Raw genomic sequence first — 19,445 nt, 5'->3', positions numbered from 1 at the left:
TGCTCAGTAAAGCGTGAGGTGAGCTTTCTAGCGTCCACTTTAGTTAGTACGGCCCCTTTAAGAGATCAGTGTACACGATCACTAACTCATGATGAAATAACTTCTGATGAAATAAGAAAAGACAAAATCATAATAACTCAAACTAAACAAAACCTATCAAGTAGATTTGCGAGTATTTAGATGGAAATGTGCTCAGTAAAGCGTGAGGTGAGCTTTCTAGCGTCCACTTTAGTTAGTACGGCCCCTTTAAGAGATCAGTGTACACGATCACTAACTCATGATGAAATAACTTCTGATGAAATAAGAAAAGACAAAATCATAATAACTCAAACTAAACAAAACCCATCAAGTAGATTTGAGAGTATTTAGATGGAAATGTGCTCAGTAAAGCGTGAGGTGAGCTTTCTAGCGTCCACTTTAGTTAGTACGGCCCCTTTAAGAGATCAGTGTACACGATCACTAACTCATGATGAAATAACTTCTGATGAAATAAGAAAAGACAAAATCATAATAACTCAAACTAAACAAAACCCATCAAGTAGATTTGAGAGTATTTAGATGGAAATGTGCTCAGAAAAGCGTGAGGTGAGCTTTCTAGCGTCCACTTTAGTTAGTACGGCCCCTTTAAGAGATCAGTGTACACGATCACTAACTCATGATGAAATAACTTCTGATGAAATAAGAAAAGACAAAATCATAATAACTCAAACTAAACAAAACCCATCAAGTAGATTTGAGAGTATTTAGATGGAAATGTGCTCAGTAAAGCGTGAGGTGAGCTTTCTAGCGTCCACTTTAGTTAGTACGGCCCCTTTAAGAGATCAGTGTACACGATCTCTAACTCATGATGAAATAACTTCTGATGAAATAAGAAAAGACAAAATCATAATAACTCAAACTAAACAAAACCCATCAAGTAGATTTGAGAGTATTTAGATGGAAATGTGCTCAGAAAAGCGTGAGGTGAGCTTTCTAGCGTCCACTTTAGTTAGTACGGCCCCTTTAAGAGATCAGTGTACACGATCACTAACTCATGATGAAATAACTTCTGATGAGATAAGAGAAGACAAAATCATAATAACTCAAACTAAACAAAACCCATCAAGTAGATTTGAGAGTATTTAGATGGAAATGTGCTCAGAAAAGCGTGAGGTGAGCTTTCTAGCGTCCACTTTAGTTAGTACGGCCCCTTTAAGAGATCAGTGTACACGATCACTAACTCATGATGAAATAACTTCTGATGAAATAAGAAAAGACAAAATCATAATAACTCAAACTAAACAAAACCTATCAAGTAGATTTGCGAGTATTTAGATGGAAATGTGCTCAGTAAAGCGTGAGGTGGGCTTTCTAGCGTCCACTTTAGTTAGTACGGCCCCTTTAAGAGATCAGTGTACACGATCACTAACTCATGATGAAATATCTTCCGATGAAATAAGAAAAGACAAAATCATAATAACTCAAACTAAACAAAACCCATCAAGTAGATTTGCGAGTATTTAGATGGAAATGTGCTCAGTAAAGCGTGAGGTGAGCTTTCTAGCGTCCACTTTAGTTAGTACGGCCCCTTTAAGAGATCAGTGTACACGATCACTAACTCATGATGAAATAACTTCTGATGAAATAAGAAAAGACAAAATCATAATAACTCAAACTAAACAAAACCCATCAAGTAGATTTGCGAGTATTTAGAGGGAAATGTGCTCAGTAAAGCGTGAGGTGAGCTTTCTAGCGTCCACTTTAGTTAGTACGGCCCCTTTAAGAGATCAGTGTACACGATCACTAACTCATGATGAAATAACTTCTGATGAGATAAGAAAAGACAAAATCATAATAACTCAAACTAAACAAAACCCATCAAGTAGATTTGAGAGTATTTAGATGGAAATGTGCTCAGTAAAGCGTGAGGTGAGCTTTCTAGCGTCCGCTTTAGTTAGTACGGCCCCTTTAAGAGATCAGTTCTGCTTTAAGAGGATTTGCATGTGTCTGTCGTGTGAGTTCCGACATCAACAAGCGGACGGACGCAGGTCTCTGTTTTCTCTCTCAGGGGCAGATTGACATTAACTCGCACTCGTGGGAAATCACGGAGATCTTTTCTCTGATCGACGCAAGTGTCTGTCGGTGGTGTTTGTGTTTCCAGCAGGTGTTTGAAGGCTCGTTCTCACGCTGTCAACGGGGTTCATGAAACTTCGCTTCGATTTACGAGCTGGGTAAGCTTCGCGACGCACGCCATAAATAAACACCGAACACGGCAACAGGCTGTCGCGATGCACGTCTGGTGTCGTCGTGTCGAGCCTTAGAATAAAGCGCCGTGTCGCACTTGGGGCTCGTCGGATTAAATACGCGTGTTCACGTCATTAAATGTGTTATTTATATGCGACATATGATGATGAAGGACACGGTGTATTATGTCGGCATCATTGTATTGTACTCACGATACATGTGATGTGGTTGTGTGTTGAGATGATGGTGAGGTGTACAGGGATGCTGTCAGTCTGATTCGTTTATTCTCTGATTCGTTGTTTTATTTGTGCAATGAATTATGTTCACATTTATCATATTTGCATTGCATTGTACTATACAGTTGTTTCTGACTATGTGCAACCCCCCCTCGACCCTTTTAAGCTTTCATTGGTCCCATCATGTTACTGGTTTGTTAGTCAGTTAAAGGGATACTCCGGCCAAAAAGGATCATTCTGTCATTTACTCACCCAGGGGTCTCCAACGTGGTGCCCACTAAACACAGGGCTCACCAATAATGCTCAAGACAGATGACCAATCTGTGACCATACCGATCACCGATGAACGTTTATCATTAGCAAGTGTTGTAAGCTTTAATATATTCAAGTGCAAGAAAACTGAACTTGGTTCCGTGAGCGTAACTATAAGTTTAAAGTTTGAAAGTGTGTTAGCCCTCCATAGAGGATTTTAGATATTTTGGTAGCCCTCGCTTACAAAAAGGTGGAAGACCCCCGGTCTATACTGTGTATAAATGTTGTTTTCAGTCGAACACAAAGAGAGATATTTGGGAATAATGTGAGCAACCAACAGTTCTGAAGCACCGTTGACTTCCATAGTAGGAAACATTTAAATGGCGGTCAAATGTGCCCCCCGGAACTGTTTGTTTTCCTACATTCCTCCAAATATATTTTGTGTTCAACAGAACCAATAAAATACAAAAACAAAAATGTTCCTGCTAGTGCAGTCAATGGTGCTTCAGAACTGTTGGTTGCTCACATTATTCCCAAATATCTCTCTTTGTGACACAAGAACACCATCATTTTTGGCTGGAGTATCCCTTTAATTGGTCAATGTATTGGTCCGTGGTTTCATTGATCAGATCGATGAGTGAGCTCTTGATTTATAGGATTGTTTGTTTGTTTTTTGCTCAGGATTGCTTCGACAATGAAATAACACTCTGTATCAGATATAAATGTCCTCGTAATGCGTTATCAGCGTTCTTTCATCATCAGTAAATCACAGAACCTTAGTCATGGATGTGGAGGTGGAACTTGTGTTCTTGACCTTAGACTTCTGAGAGCTCCAATGGCAATCAAAATCTCACAAATAACCAAAAATGCATCACGTGGTTTGCGATAATAAGCCCTGAAAGCTCTAAAAGTAATGTCTGCTCTCGAACTCAAGGGAGGTCTTGATCCATTTAGTGCTGTTGGCTTTTACAGCCCCATCTACATAATGCACGTTTTCGTTTTAAGGCATTTTAACATTGTAAATGTAAGTCGGCAATATTTTACTTTTTGATGTCAGTACTATAAGCACAGGGGCAGTCTTGGCTAAAATAAGTCTGACACTTTCAGAGTTCTTGCTGTTGAACTCACATATTTCTTCACTAAAATACAGTTTATTTTGTTGGCTCCTTCGAAAATTTCAACTACTATAGACTGTTTCATCGGACGAGCGCGCGACTGACCCCAAGTTAACTCTGTTTTGTGTTTGGCTAGTGTCCGATAATACATTTTCTATTTACAGTTCATTTAATTTATGTTCATATTAATTTATATTATTATTTTACTGTATAATCATTGTATTAAATCACTCAATTATTGAATTTTGTTGTATGTTCGTTTTATTTAAAAAAAAAATGTAACCTGTAGTTAGGTCGCATTTAAAGTCCCAGTGAAAAAAATTACAATGCCTATTTTTTCATGAAATATTGAAGCGTTGTTTTTTATAAATAGTTTATCAATGTGTGTCATTGTCTTAAAATCGTGCCCTCATAATCTTCAGTTAAAATCTGAAAATGCACTTCAGTCCTGTAATGACTATCCATTTTAAATGACACATGCTAGACGGCTTGGGCGAAGCCGATATTCAAAATATTGGAGATACAAGTTTAGCCAAGTAACGGTTCTTCTCGGTATCTTTTGATTGTTATCAGAAATAATCTACAGGCGCTCTATTGTTTGTGAATGTTTCTGGAGGTTCATTTGGGGTCACAAAAGTGGGCATGCGCAGTAACGTTTGTTTATGTTGTTAAGATGAAACCGTCTCTGCAGTAAAATTCTGACAGACAACTCATGGCAATACGCCATGCATACACTGATGAGGGGAACAAAATACCTACTGACAGAAAGAATTACTAATGGTACTTGAAGATTTCACGGTGGCCATGACATTTTGTTTTGCGTGATTTACATACAGTAAAATGTATTTGACGAACTGTTTTTGCAGAAGTAATGTCAGTTACGCCATCACTTTTGGGATAAGCTGGTCTTTATCTCTCAGATAAGCTGGTCTTTATCTGTCTGCAATAAACCGGTCACAGAAACATGAAGGCCTGTAGTTTGTTTATCGTCTGATTTTGTGTAGAATGTTTTCTAAAGGTTAATCATACTTTAGTTAGTGATTTAAACAAACCGAAGCTTGCCACAGTAGTAACGATAGTAAGTCCTGCAGCTTGTTTAGGAGAAGTTTTCCCAAGCAAAGTATATTCATCTGGTGAAGGCCCTAGACCAGTGGTTCGCAAACCTTTTCGTTGTAAGGCTTTGCGTCGTCCCATTAAGAATTACAATCTTAAACTTAGAACTTTAATTATACCAAAAACATATTCAGTTATACAATGCTGGAACATCAATTCTTTTGGTTGGTGGTCTTATTGTTCTGATGTATAAAATAAGATGCAATTCTATATACATAAAATGCCACAAATTCTGTTGCACCCTGGATCCATCTTTGGGCTCCCAGTTGGAGAACCCCTGCCCTAGACTTACTGGTGGTCTTGTGAATGTGCACGTAGAGTACAGTTGATTTATGCAATAAAAGTTGAGTGAATTATATTTTCCAGTTCCCACAGCCTATTAAGCATGGCAAGCCTCTCTTATGTATCCTTCAGGGTCATCTAATAATGTGGTCTAAATCTCTTATCTATATCATAATTTCAAACCCTTTAAACAAGTAGCGACATGGCCAAATCCTTCATTGTATGTTCTGTGAGAAATCCTTTCCGAAGCAACCTTCTCTTTTAAAAAAAATGGGATTCATGAGCACATCTCGAGGAAGGAATGGACCTGGAATCTCATTAAAGCTTGTTGCAATCATCATAGATCTCTTAGCGTTGGTCTTCGTAACATGACATCCAATTAATTTCATTGAATTTTAAAAGGTCACCAGTCACAGCCATGGAAACTGGCTGAGAATACTGTATTCATTACGTGTACTTGTGAAAGTCCTGAAGCTATGGACATGATTCAGAGAGGATACATCTTGGTAAGGCGATAACACCGATAACAGAGGAGTTGCAATTCGTCAAGACTTTCACGAGTTGGCCTGTGCAGATAATAAAGCTAGCAGGGGTACCTTCCGAACCCGGAACGCTCTCTCCCCCCTCTCTCCTGCTGGAGAAGCGAGTTCAGGGAGAGGAGTCGGGGAGGTGGAGGGATGATTATTGCTTGTAGAGATGGCCCAGGTAAGATTCCTGTGTCTGTTTGTGCGCTGGCTCGTTTGTGCTGATTGGGTAGAAGTCGTGATGGCCGATAGCGAACCAGCCAGGCTTGACTATATGCTCCGGGTTCTCCCGAACCTTTTTAATAAAACATCATTATATTTCATTGACACTACATAGTAAATTTGAGTTCACCAAGTGCGTCAACTTTGGAAAAATCTCTCTCAAACAATCAAATGTAAGATTGGTTCAGCATCAATGTTAGATCAATCTTATTTTTCCTTCGATTGACAGAATTGTTTTTCCAGGACTGACAAAAAATGAGGTTTTATAAACGCATCTTACTTGAAAAAAATCACGCTGACCGTAATTTTAACATAGCGGCTTTTTGTCTTTTATTGCAATTTTTTTACAGTTTAAATGCTGTTAAACTCTGTAGTTTGTTCATCCAACTAAGTGAAAGTTAATTCAAAAATTATTCGGTTACCAACATTCTTCAAACTATCTCCTTTTGTGTTCTGCACAAGAAAGCCATACAAGTTTGAAACGACAGAAGGGTGAGTAAACGATGACAGAATTGTCATTTTTGGGTCAACTAACCCTTTAAGCGTTTGTGTGCTTTTTATGAAGGTATTTTTTAATGAATAAATAATGTCGTCCAATTATCATTGTTAAAATTACTATTGTTCATAGCCTCTAAAACACCAATGTCGTCTCTGGATTTAGATGATTTAGAAGTTTACAAACACTATTAATATGGGCACCGGATTTTCCAAATTCGGACACACTTTAGCCCACACATACAGTACCGTTTCGGTAAACAAAACGCTTTACCATTCGAGGCTAATCCTTGAGCAGAAATGTTATAAACTATCAATTCATCAATATTTTACCGTCACAAATAGTAAGGAGAGCAAGGTTGGACATGTGACTTTTAATGTATCTTTGTTCTCTCAGTGTTCTATTTGCAATGTTGACATTTTTAATCTCCATTTTTGTCCCTGCAGGGCTACCATACACAATGTTAAGGTAAAGCCTAAAGCAGCGGTGTTGAACATGCTAAAGCGGCTGGACAAAATCAGATTCCGCGGACCAAAGCGAGATGACTTCCTGGACTTACCCGAGTCTCCCACAGGGTCAGACACTGAATGTAGTGATGACGTGCTGGTGAGAACTCGACCTTCAATACGAGACAACGATGAGCAAAGAGACCCTGTAAGTCATTGCTAATTCGATTCTTGTGTAACATAACCTGACTCTTCCCGTCTGTTCTATTGATACATTTTCGTCTCAACTCTCTTTTTTTATGTCAGCTCAAAGCTAAAAAGGTTGATTCATGTTCTGCTTGCTGTTATCTCATCAAATGATGCGCTAACAACCTGTTTACACCCGACACTGTAGCTACAGTCTTACACCTTTTCAATGATATGAGCTTAATGGAAGAAGGGTTGCTGTTCGTGAGGTTTTCTTAATGCCCGAGAGGTTTGTCTTCCCATCTGCTGTCAGTTTATTTCGAGTCTTTTCCCACAATGAAAAAAACATCAGATCAGTCATACAGTTGCATAAGTGTCTCACCGTTGAGGCAACCCTACTTGCTTTTGAAATGTAAACCGAGATGCTGTAGAGCGACCGGCTCGGGTAATTTTCTTTAGAACCTCTGTTTTCACATGTCTCTAGACACCGTAGGGCGTCCTGCCGTCCTGTCTAACTTTCATCGGTCATTTACTAACGTGGCTCTTTTCCTATATCAAGTAAGCTGCCAATACAGGCAGCAATTTTAAGGAAACAATGTCAGTGTGAAGGGCGTTCCACACTGTGGCCGGCAAAATCATTTACTGGATTCTTCCTGTAGTTTTGTTTTACAGATTTTCCACTTAAAATGTAAATTAAAAAAAGTTTTTTTAAATGCGGTCAAAAACTGTAAAATTACAGGAAAAAACAAAAACACACAAGAAAAATGGGGAAAACGATTAAATTTACAGTTTATCCTTATATCCTGTAGTTAAAAAATATTTTACTGTATATTTCTATTTGACCAGTTGACAGAAAATATCTGTTTTAACAAGATTTCTTTTTTTACAGTTTGTTTTATAAATACGGTCCAAAACTGTAAAATGACTGAAAAAGACAACCAACAAGAAAAAGGGGGAAAAATGTTATTTATATCCTATAATTTTACAGTGGGGTAAAATATTTGATGGTATATTTCTGTTTACCCATTTTACAGAAATGTTTAGTGTATGGTATTTTGGTCTGGTTTTTCGAGAAAGAACCACTTGCTGCCTTCTCAGTTTGGAGCATTACATTCATCCTTTTCATATATTGTCTAGTTTGTCTTATACTGTTTGGAAAAGCTTTTGTTTTGTGAGCCCAACATGAAATGATTTTAATGCTTTTGTACAGCATGTAACCCGTGCACACATGAAGAGGCTGACCAGTCTCAACACATAGTTTGCATGTGTTTGCATTGGTAATTTCTTACATCCCGTGCAGCTCTAGTGTTGAATTCAACAGTCTCCTAACTTAGACTGTGACCAGTGGTGCCGTGCTGGTTTAGACAGCAGTGAAGTATGACTCATACTGATCGGAATAGCTTAGTCTCACATGCAAACACAGCGTGGGTCTAGTCAGAAACCTTTCCTAATGCCCTCAGATAAAGCATTATCGCTAAGTAGTTTGGTCTGGTCCATTGCATTACTTTTTGATTCCTGCATTAATGACTCTCTAAAGGATGTGAGATAATGAGAAACATTTTTCACAGAAGCAGGGGTTCCATTGACTACTGTCTCAAACCCTACAGGAAACTTTATGTTTCTTACTTTGTGTTCTTAAAGTGTTTGATTTCACTGTTTTTCAGGAGTTTGTTTGAGTGGCATAAGGTACAAGATACCTTTATGCTTTTTTTTGTGCTTGCATGATGCAAGATCCTGTGCTCTTACAGAATCCTATCCCTTTACACCTCAAAGCCATTGAATTGGATTTCATTTCATGGGTACTTTTAAGTTGTGCGAGTAATAGACTTTTGGAAGATCGCAAAAAATAAGCTGTGATTAAGTAAAAAGCTGACATAAACAGACCACACTTAAAGTCCCAGTGAACCTCAAGTTGCGATCATTTTAACTTCTGTATTCATACACATTTCCGATTGAAAAGGACTTTCAAAGGAGAAAATGTGTGGCCGTGGCTTGCGTTTTTTCACTGCAAATTGATTGGATGTGTAAAAACAGCTGTATCATTGATTTTGCAGGCTGACAGTTGAAGGGGAGGAGTTAACGGATGCTCCGGCCAAGCCATCTAATTCACGTCATTTCAGATGGATAGTCATTTCAGGGCGGAAGTGCATTTTCAGATTTTAATTGAAGATTATGAGGGTACATGGATTTAAAAAAGAAAAAGACCCACGTTGATAAGCTAGTTACTGTATACGCTGCAATATTTCATTAAAAAAGAAGAATTGTCATTTCAGTGCGACTTCAGTCAACGTCACCACCACCAAGCCAACAACTCTTTCAAACTTTATAAAAAATGTGTTCCGTGCTAAGTAATTACTCTGTGAATTAAGCCGCATCTACGTTTTAAAAGATTTGTTTCCATGTTGAATTATTTGTGAGCTTTATATTCGCAATGACGTCCCGCCAAAGAAAGTAGTCGCTTTTAGCAACTTGTTAGCGACCACCATTTCTGAGACTGAATACAGCATACTTTACATTTAGTCATTTAGCAGATGCTTTTATCCAAAGTGACTTACAAAGAGTTCGGGGAGTAATAAGCGATATTTCATACAGAATGTTCCACCAGGAAGGAGTTGTGAAGGAGAATGAGCACTGGTTGCCAGTGGTGAGTGATGAAAAGGGGTGTCACTACTACATTCGCATACTACATTCAAAATCGGAAAACGACTTTGAACAAAATCTGGTCCAAACGACAATTCGTTTCCCTAGTTCGCCACAGCAAACCAAACAGAACTCTCCAGGAAAGTTTGTGTTGGCCGGTAAACACCCTGGAGCCACCATTGGTCCATGGTCAGTACGTAATCGCTGGGTGTGTTATGTAGCGCCACCCGTTCTGTGAGGTCATATAAGGTCTAAATAAAAAAATAAAACGATAAGATTTGAGCAGCATGAATGCTTTTGCATACAGCTATGCGCTTGCGATAACGCTCGTTCGTCATTGCAGACATCTATGTTGTTTGTGTGGCCGCGTGCGCGAAGGCTATTTGCATATGTCACGTAAACCCCGCCTCCAGAAACAATGGGGTGTTGGATTGTTCGAAAACACTATACCGTCTCTCAACGTTTTCGAGCTTCGTTTTACCCCAAGCCCTTTACAAAATCACAAACAGTTCATAATCTGTGTGTTTTATGAAAATATTTAGAGGTGTTGTCTACCACGGACCTTATTTCTGGCGATTTACCAAAAACCCATTAAAGAAACACAGACGTTGCAGCGATGGAACTGGAAGTCCTAAAATGCGAACTCGCTTCCGGGGTTTTGCATGCAAATATACATCATCTCTGAGCCTCCCTACGATGATAGCCATTTTACTTTTAGTTGAACGGTACCTTTAACATATTTCATTAACATACATTATAATTGTATTTCCCTTTATGGTTTCAGAAGCATTCTGTTTACCCGGCTAGCTTAGCATAGCATTAATTGTCATATTCATCCGAGTTCCAACATTTCCTTCACAGTAACCTGCTGAACAGTCTTTACAAACTGTTGCTACTTAGGGTCTGTGTTCTTAACTGTAAAAAGTCAGATTCTGAAATTTGCAGTGGCCTAACATCCATTTCCTGTTTTTCCATGTTCTTAGGCTAGAGGATTGTGTTCCTACATTATGTCCCTTTCATGGACATGAAAAAGCAAAGTGAATACACGGCAAGGTGAATCGATGGATCTCTGAAAGCTTTCAGAAAACATACGCTCTGAAAAAGTTTTTTTCTGACCACGCGTCGGGTGAGCATCTGCCATTGAGATGACCATTGTGTAGACTCGCACAAGGCAGAAATCCTGAAGAAAAGTTTGTTTTCATTCTGAATTAAGAACAGTACGTTCTAGTTGTGGTTGTTGTGTGACCCTTCGGTTGGTATGTTAGGAGGATTTATATGAATATCATTCAAACGTTTCACACCCTGTTTACACTCGAATTTATCGTTGTCCACTAGTGATCCGATCTTAATACCAGGTATAAACATGGTCTCGGTGAGGAAGATCGACAGCAAAGCGCGTCAGACAGTCGCATTTGCCTCTTAAAGAAACACCTCGCCTTTCTCTCTCTGCAGTGCCTCCCTCTCTCCTAATCTCTCACTCGCCTACATTCTCTGTCTCTCGCTCACTGCGGCTCGTCTTTCTGCGGATGCGGTGTTCTGTTAGCTTGTGTGTGTGGTGGGGTGGAATCAGAGCAGATTCATGATGTGCTATTAATGGGTCCTACGGTTAGCATCCGGCAGCGTAATTGGCCTCCAGCTTGAGGTTTGTCTTTGTGTATACCAGACCACAGGAGCAGAAACGGCTGGTTTTCTGTAAGTCCTCGCTTTCTGAGATGAGTGTGTATTTGTGTGTTTGAGGGGTACGGACGTCTCATTCACGAACGCGTGATTGTTTTGAATTCGATATTATCAATGAATCGATTTAACCTGTTCAGAAGCCAGTGCATCATCATGAAAACCTTCACCAAACAACAAAGGACCATTCTTTCTATAAATCTCTTGACTGGTTCACTTTTGTGCCTTAAAAAAGGATGAATCTGTATTCAATTTAAACAGTGGAGACTGTGCAGTGTTATTTTATATTTGATTCCTTTGTTCAATCTCTGTACATGAATTATTGTTTATTTTATATTTGTGTTATTGCTCGTAATAATTCCCTTAGTTTTTAGTTTTCATTTTATTACTGTTTGTTAACTTCTCTGTAACAATATTGAACATGTCTATGTGTTAAGCTAGTAGTTAGGCTAGTTTCATAGAGTAGGATAAAAACTAAAACCTATGTTATTGTATTTTCTGTCATTGTAGCGGGGCCAGTGACCGCTTTGGCAGGGAAAGTCAAAATTTAAACCACTGACCTGACTTGCTCCTCAGCATCAAGCTCCGCAAATGTTAACACATGACATGTAGTAAACAATGACTGTATTTTAAATGATAAGTGTAAATTCATTTGACTTCTTTAAATAGGCGGGCACAATTAGTCGACTATCCGATCTGCAATAATTATTAAAATGTTTTAAATATTTTGCGAACTTCACGAATGTAATTATCGTTGAACATGTCATTTGCGAACTTTTTCTTAATCTTTATGTTTCCCTCCAGGCTGGTTCAGGGACTCTGGCTGTCATGCAAGACCTGAGGAGCGAATCAGAACGTCTTAATGAGGTCAAGGGTCACTTGGAAATTGCCTTGCTGGAGAAGCACTTTCTGCGTGAGTAGCTAAAGGATAAATGCTGTCCGTCCTAGTATACTTTGTTTATGGATGTGATGCGGAGCTCTATCAATTTAAAATTTGCGTATGGAATAAAAAGGACATAATCTTGAATATTACCATTTCAATTATTTAGGTCCAGAATTGCATAAGAAATGGATACAAAAATGTAATTGTTCAAACTATGGTCTATGTGTCTCGCGAGATCAAACTGGTCTTGCGAGAACCAATAGCATCACGCGGCCGGCCCGCCCATTCTTAAACAACGTGATTTTTCCATCACGCGGCGCTAGTGTCCCACCATTTTTCTATGTAAACACGTGCTGTTTTAGTTGGTGAGAGTTTTAATAATTAAGAAAGGGAAGCTAAGAGCCCAGCATAAATTAGATTATTGTTCATTATTGTTTATCTAAACATAATTTTCATTTGTATTGTTACATAGATTAATGTGTTTAAATAGTAAAAGCTGATTTGTATAGCGCCACCTAGTGTTTGCTTGCAGGATGTTTGTCTGCAAATCTGAGCCGCGGAGGAGGCTAGCTGTGACCATTGAACATAGTTTGGTGACGTTGTAATGGGTTTCTGATGCTTTTAATGTTTCTTTCACAGCAGGACAAGAATAAATAAGTACTAGTTTATAAGGGTGTTTGTGCTTGGACAATTTTATGCCCTAGCGATATTAAGCAACAATGTAGGTGAATTTGTAGCTATGTTCTGCAATTTGATCTATTAGTTTCCTGTGTTTGGTTTGATCTTTTTCTAAAATTGACACACTTGTTACAAACATGCGTGATAAATTTAACTACATGGGTTAATACTTGTTCATACAAAAAAGTCAACCAAAACGTTGGCGCTGTTTAAAATATAAGTACTTATGATTAGGGATTTAGAACAAACTAAACTGAGCTGCAAACACTGTGAATAAAACCCATCTGACAATACATTTGTGGAAACAAAGTATAGTAATTACCCAGTTTGTCATAATCTGATATGATATATTGTTCATTTAATGATTATCTTGTTAAACTAGTAATAACTAGGGATGTAATAATTAGGGATGCACGATAAAGTATCGGCCACATCGGTATCGGCCGATAAATGGTAATTTTTCTAATTCTATCGGCTGATAATAAAATGTAGGTCGATTTACTATAGCCGATAAATCATGAATCATTTCCTCCGGTTATACTTCTTCAGCTACTCAAAGTTAAAATAAAGTACAGTACTGTCTTTCGGTCATGATCATTCACTTACTGCTATTAGCAAAACACTGTAGAAGTAGGTACTGTATGTAGATACGAATATTTATGAATATGTCAATTATAGGAAGAAAGGCATCGGACTGCTGTCTGAATGCTTTCTGTCTTGAGACCCGTTGTGGCTATTAAGAAAATTTTTCTGGGTTGCTCGGGAAGAACATCTTTTATTTGTTTGTTGAATAAAAAATAGACCAGAAAAGTTTGAAGGTTAAATAATCTTTAACTAGTGTAAAGTAGGCTTGGTACATGATTTTCAGGGGGAAAAAGAAAACTCACAGTAACCTTGATTTCTGCAGTCCATGTTTTCATATAAAAGCAGTTGTCCAGGAAATGTTATATTAATAGTTAGATACGGTATATCGACCAATATATCGGTTATCGGGTACCAATGAATCACAAGTTATCGTTATCGGCTTAAATGTACATAAAGGTTCATCCCTAGTAATAATATCAAAATCTCACTGTACGATAATACTTCAGTATAAAGTCCACGGCAAGATAGTTATTGCAATAGTTTAAATGACAAATTATGATTTATTGAATGCCTCTTTTCTTTATCCTCTAATCATAGCTCTTGCTTCGAGGTGAAGTTATAGTATGAGATGCGTCAAATGAGCTAAAACCCCCTTTTAAAAAGGCAAAACATGGCCAAAGGTAACATCTATAATTATTTATAACATTCTCTATGTTAGGCCCAGAAGACCTAACTTTTCAGACAGTCATGTGACCACGATAATACTGAGACAATTGGCTATTGGGTTAACATAATATCGAAAATATTGTTATATCCCTAGTAATAACAGTTTCTCTTTTGTGTCTGGTTGTTCTTTCCATATTAAAACTCCCTTTGGAGGGTTGAATAACAATCAAGTTGAATTGTGCCAATGACCTAGCTGTGATGCATACAAAGATTACATCCACTTGAAGGGATAGTTCTGTCATTTATTCACCGTCATGTCATTCCAAACCTGTATGAATAACTTTCTTTTGTGGAGCACAATAGAAGATATTTAGAAGAATGTGGATAATAGCCGTCTTCCACTGCATGGACTCAAAACTACATTTCTCAAACATTTGTCAGAATATCTTCAGTTGTGCTCCACAAAAGAAAGTTATTCATACAGGTTTGGAATGACATGAATAATGACGGGACCATCCCTTCAAGTGGATGTAATCTTTGTATGCATCATGAAGGACTGACTCAGTGTGATTTGAGAACTTAAGGTCATTAGGTATTGGCTCAATTAAACTTGATTGTTATTCAACCCCGCCACGGTCACACACACCACAAGATCATCATCCACAGACCGGCCGAGAGACGGTGATACAGCACATCTGAAAGACAGGTCACGGATTCTGGGCTTGTTTTCGTTTGTGCTCTTTAAATAATAATGTCTGAATAGAGACGTTTCACGCACATGGTAGAAGGTTTTATCTTACACAAACCTCTGTATCTGTCTCTCGTGGAGATCCAGTTGAGCTACAGGAACACGCTCCCTTTATATAACACACAATGGTCCTTCTGTTTTTTTCATCTGTGGTACGTGAACGTTTTGAAGAACTTGTGGAGCCCGATTGCTAGCATCGGTTCCCCCGTGTGACTCGGAGTGTGTTTATCCTGTGTGTTCACATCTTTAAAGGTCGGACCTATTTAACATTGTATTAAGAGTCATCGCAAGTCACCTGTGATGACATCACAGGCATTTTCTGTTACACTGGTCATCGGTATTGTTTTTCTCAAACTAAGAGAAATCGTTGTTAACCTTGTTTGACGTAGGATGTCCGATATGGAAAAAAGAGATACCTTATTTAAAACCTCTAGTTTTTTACCTCTCTCTTTGTTACAAAAATCTTGATAATATGACTGTAAAACGTATTTATAGGTCACGTGTGCGTGTGTGTCTGTGTGTGTGTCTGTGTGTGTCTGTGTGTCTCTGTGTCTCTGTGTCTGTGTCGTCTGTGTCTGTGTCTCTGTGTGTCTGTGTGTCTGTGTGTGTGTCGTCTGTCTCTGTGTCTCTGTGTGTCTGTGTGTGTGTCTGTCTGTGCGTCTGTGTGTCTGTGTCTGTCTGTGTGTCTGTGTCTGCGTCTGCGTGTCTGTGTGTGTGTGTCTGTCTGTGCGTCTGTGTGTCTGTCTCTGTGTCGTCTGTGTCTGTGTGTCTGTGTCGTCTGTGTCTGTGTCTGTGTCTGTGTGTCTCTGTGTCGTCTGTGTCTGTGTCTCTGTGTGTCTGTGTGTGTGTCTGTGTCGTCTGTCTCTGTGTCTCTGTGTGTCTGTGTGTGTGTCTGTCTGTGCGTCTGTGTGTCTGTGTCTGTCTGTGTGTCTGTGTCTGCGTCTGCGTGTCTGTGTGTGTGTGTCTGTCTGTGCGTCTGTGTGTCTGTCTCTGTGTCGTCTGTGTCTGTGTGTCTGTGTCGTCTGTGTCTGTGTCTGTGTCTGTGTGTCTCTGTGTCGTCTGTGTCTGTGTCTCTGTGTGTCTGTGTGTGTGTCTGTGTCGTCTGTCTCTGTGTCTCTGTGTGTCTGTGTGTGTGTCTGTCTGTGCGTCTGTGTGTCTGTGTCTGTCTGTGTGTCTGTGTCTGCGTCTGCGTGTCTGTGTGTGTGTGTCTGTCTGTGCGTCTGTGTGTCTGTCTCTGTGTCGTCTGTGTCTGTGTGTCTGTGTCGTCTGTGTCTGTGTCTGTGTGTCTCTGTGTCGTCTGTGTCTGTGTCTCTGTGTGTCTGTGTGTCTGTGTGTGTGTCTGTGTCGTCTGTCTCTGTGTCTCTGTGTGTCTGTGTGTGTGTCTGTCTGTGCGTCTGTGTGTCTGTGTCTGTCTGTGTGTCTGTGTCTGCGTCTGCGTGTCTGTGTCTGTGTGTGTGTGTCTGTCTGTGCGTCTGTGTGTCTGTCTCTGTGTCGTCTGTGTCTGTGTCGTCTGTGTCTGTGTCTGTGTCTGTGTGTCTCTGTGTCGTCTTGTGTCTGTGTCTGTGTCTCTGTGTGTCTGTGTGTGTGTCTGTCTGTGTGTCTGTGTCATCTGTGTCTGTGTGTCTGTGTGTCTCTGTGTCGTCTGTGTCTGTGTCTCTGTGTGTCTGTGTCTGTGTCTGTCTGTGTGTCTGTGTCGTCTGTGTCTGTGTGTGTCTCTGTGTGTCTGTGTGTGTGTCTGTCTGTGTGTCTGTGCGTCTGTGTGTCTGTGTCTGCGTGTCTGTGTCTGTGTGTGTCTGTGTGTGTGTGTCTGTCTGTGCGTCTGTGTGTCTGTGTCTGCGTGTCTGTGTCTGTGTGTGTCTGTGTCGTCTGTGTCTCTGTGTGTCTGTGTGTGTGTGTCTGTGTGTGTGTCTGCGTGTGTGTGTCTGTGTCTGTGTGTGTCTGTGTGTGTCTGTGTGTGTCTGTGTGTGTGTCTGTGTGTGTCTGTGTGTGTGTGTCTGTGTCGTCTGTGTCTCTGTGTGTCTGTGTGTGTCTGTCTGTGTGTGTGTCTGCGTGTCTGTGTGTGTCTGTGTGTGTGTCTGTGTCGTCTGTGTCTGTGTCCTCTGTGTCTCTGTGTGTCTGTGTGTGTGTGTCTGTCTGTGCGTCTGTGTGTCTGTGTCTGCGTCTGCGTCTGCGTGTCTGTGTCTGTGTGTGTCTGCGTCCTCTGTGTCTCTGTGTGTCTGTGTCTGTCTGTGTGTCTGTGTCTGCGTCTGCGTGTCTGTGTGTGTCTGTGTGTGTGTGTCTGTCTGTGCGTCTGTGTGTCTGTGTCTGCGTCTGTGTGTGTCTGTGTGTGTGTGTCTGTGTCGTCTGTGTCTCTGTGTGTCTGTGTGTGTGTGTCTGTGTGTGTGTCTGCGTGTCTGTGTCTGTGTGTGTCTGTGTGTGTGTGTCTGTGTCGTCTGTGTCTCTGTGTGTCTGTGTGTGTGTGTCTGTGTGTGTGTCTGCGTGTCTGTGTCTGTGTCTGTGTGTGTCTGTGTGTGTGTGTCTGTCTGTGCGTCTGTGTGTCTGTGTCTACGTCTGCGTGTCTGTGTCTGTGTGTGTCTGCGTGTGTGTGTCTCTGTGTCGTCTGTGTCGTCTGTGTCGTCTGTGTCTCTGTGTGTCTGTGTGTCTGTGTCGTGTGCGTGTGTGTGTGCGTGTGTGCGCGTGTGCGTGTGGTCACGGTGTCATTGTATGTCAGTCTGGGTTAAGTAGTGAGATTAAGAGATGAGAAGTTCCCCAGCCAGATACACCAAACACGACAAAAACTTTGATAAAAATGTTTCTACTTACGCAATATAAGGTGCGAACCATTTCATCCAATCGAGATGAACGTTGAATTTGAAATTATTCTCACAAAGGTTTGGTATTTCTGTGGGTATATAAGAATTACATAATAGTTCCCTGTGAAGACACGCATCATCAGCTGGGGTTTCCTTGTCCTCTATTATTTACTCTCATTCCCTGTGCTTAACACGACACGGCTTTAAAAAGAGCTATTCTCTTTCCTGCTAGACTTATATCCCCATACTCTCCCTGCAGGAAAACACAGTAGACATCATGTTTCATCATGTAAATCAGGCTTCAGGCATTATAGGAATGTACTTGCTATTATTTTCATTTTGTTAAATCATGGAATGTTCTTTAGACATTTCTGCATCTTTCTGCTGTTTTAAAGGGAAGCGCCGCTGAAAATGTCTTTTTTTGATAAATACCAGATTTCCTCAGTTGTATTGCAATGACAAAATGCTACCACAATTGAATTTAAAGGCGTAAAACCTACAGCAAAATCAATTTAGCTGAACACATAACCGTAATTGTAGACCATTCACTTAAGAGACGACTTGGCAATGGCTCTGCAACCTCTTGAACACTCTGACATTTTGGCTGCTAGGTTAGCATGTGAGACACCTGCGTATATGGGCAGCAACCAAATATTATATCACATACCATAGCGTTGTTCTCTTATCCGTACATCATGAAGCAGACCTGCTTGCGCTGTTCTTGTTGTTTGTGCTATTTAAAAACATTTTTTTACAAAATAGGATTGTGTAGTAGTTCTGTTTTCAGTGTTTGCTCCACCAGAAAAGGTCATGCCATGATGTAATGACCTCCCCCCGTTATAGAACTGCACATAGGATGAATAAGAGCTAGGTTGGAGGACCTGGGGAGGAGGCGGGATGACAGAAGAACTAGCGCTTGGGCGGCATGGAGACTGCTTCTTATATACGCTCTTAACGATGATTGACAGGACTAAATGTTTAGGCTCCTCCCGAACCTACGTTAAGAACTTTAAATCAATAATATTTAGAGTCAAGCATGACTGAGCCATAACACAGATGGACATAACTCAGATTTTCTTTAGAGATATCAGTCTCTTCACAAACTCTTAGGTATAAAGCTTCCGTATTAAAGTAAGATTTGTCCTCACATTGTAAAGCTGACTCATTAGTGTGACAGTAGGGCCGCTGGCAGGAGCTTTGACAGCTTATAAAACATTAGTGAAAGTGCAGGACAGAATTAGGCCAGTGAGTGGGCCAGCATTGATTCAAATCACTTTACCCAGAAAATAGACAAACACAAAGAAGGCAACGAAAACTGGGCAGTTAAAAGAGAGTTATATATGAAAATGACCTACACCTTTAAACACTCAGTATATCTGCTAAACTGCGCTGCAAACTACAATGACGTTGTGGTGACAAATAACACCTGATACCCAGTGTCCTGACTGACCTAGTCCAGCCAGGGTCGCAGCCAAGGGCCGGTTCTAGGTGGGTCATTGTCCCCCCCGCCCAGATATTTTGGGCCCTCTAGAACTTCCAGCTGACAATTAAAACAATAAAAAAGTATATATATATATATATATAAAAATCCCCCCCAGTAGAGCCAGCATAGTTCCGGGTTGCAGCTATATACAAAAACAAGGTTCTGATATTAATTCACCTAATACCCTTCAAACTGTATCGC

The 19,445-nt window shown here is 40.1% G+C and overlaps 1 protein-coding gene across 1 annotated transcript in view; it reads left to right on the top strand.

Annotated features, from left to right (window-relative positions):
- The first annotated feature begins 1,984 nt into the window (after nt 1-1,984).
- gramd4a (GRAM domain containing 4a) overlaps nt 1,985-19,445 on the top strand; it is a 38,937-nt gene continuing 21,476 nt past the window's right edge. The window contains exons 1-3 of the mRNA XM_079454535.1: nt 1,985-2,210; nt 6,910-7,117; nt 12,214-12,322. Of these exons, the coding sequence (XP_079310661.1) occupies nt 2,182-2,210; nt 6,910-7,117; nt 12,214-12,322 (346 nt within the window). The 5' untranslated portion in view covers nt 1,985-2,181. The remainder of the gene's footprint in view (nt 2,211-6,909; nt 7,118-12,213; nt 12,323-19,445) is intronic.

The sequence above is a fragment of the Barbatula barbatula genome, assembly GCF_947034865.1.
Source record: "Barbatula barbatula genome assembly, chromosome: 4".
Lineage (NCBI taxonomy): Eukaryota > Metazoa > Chordata > Actinopteri > Cypriniformes > Nemacheilidae > Barbatula > Barbatula barbatula.
This window is presented reverse-complemented; position numbering and strand designations above follow the sequence as displayed.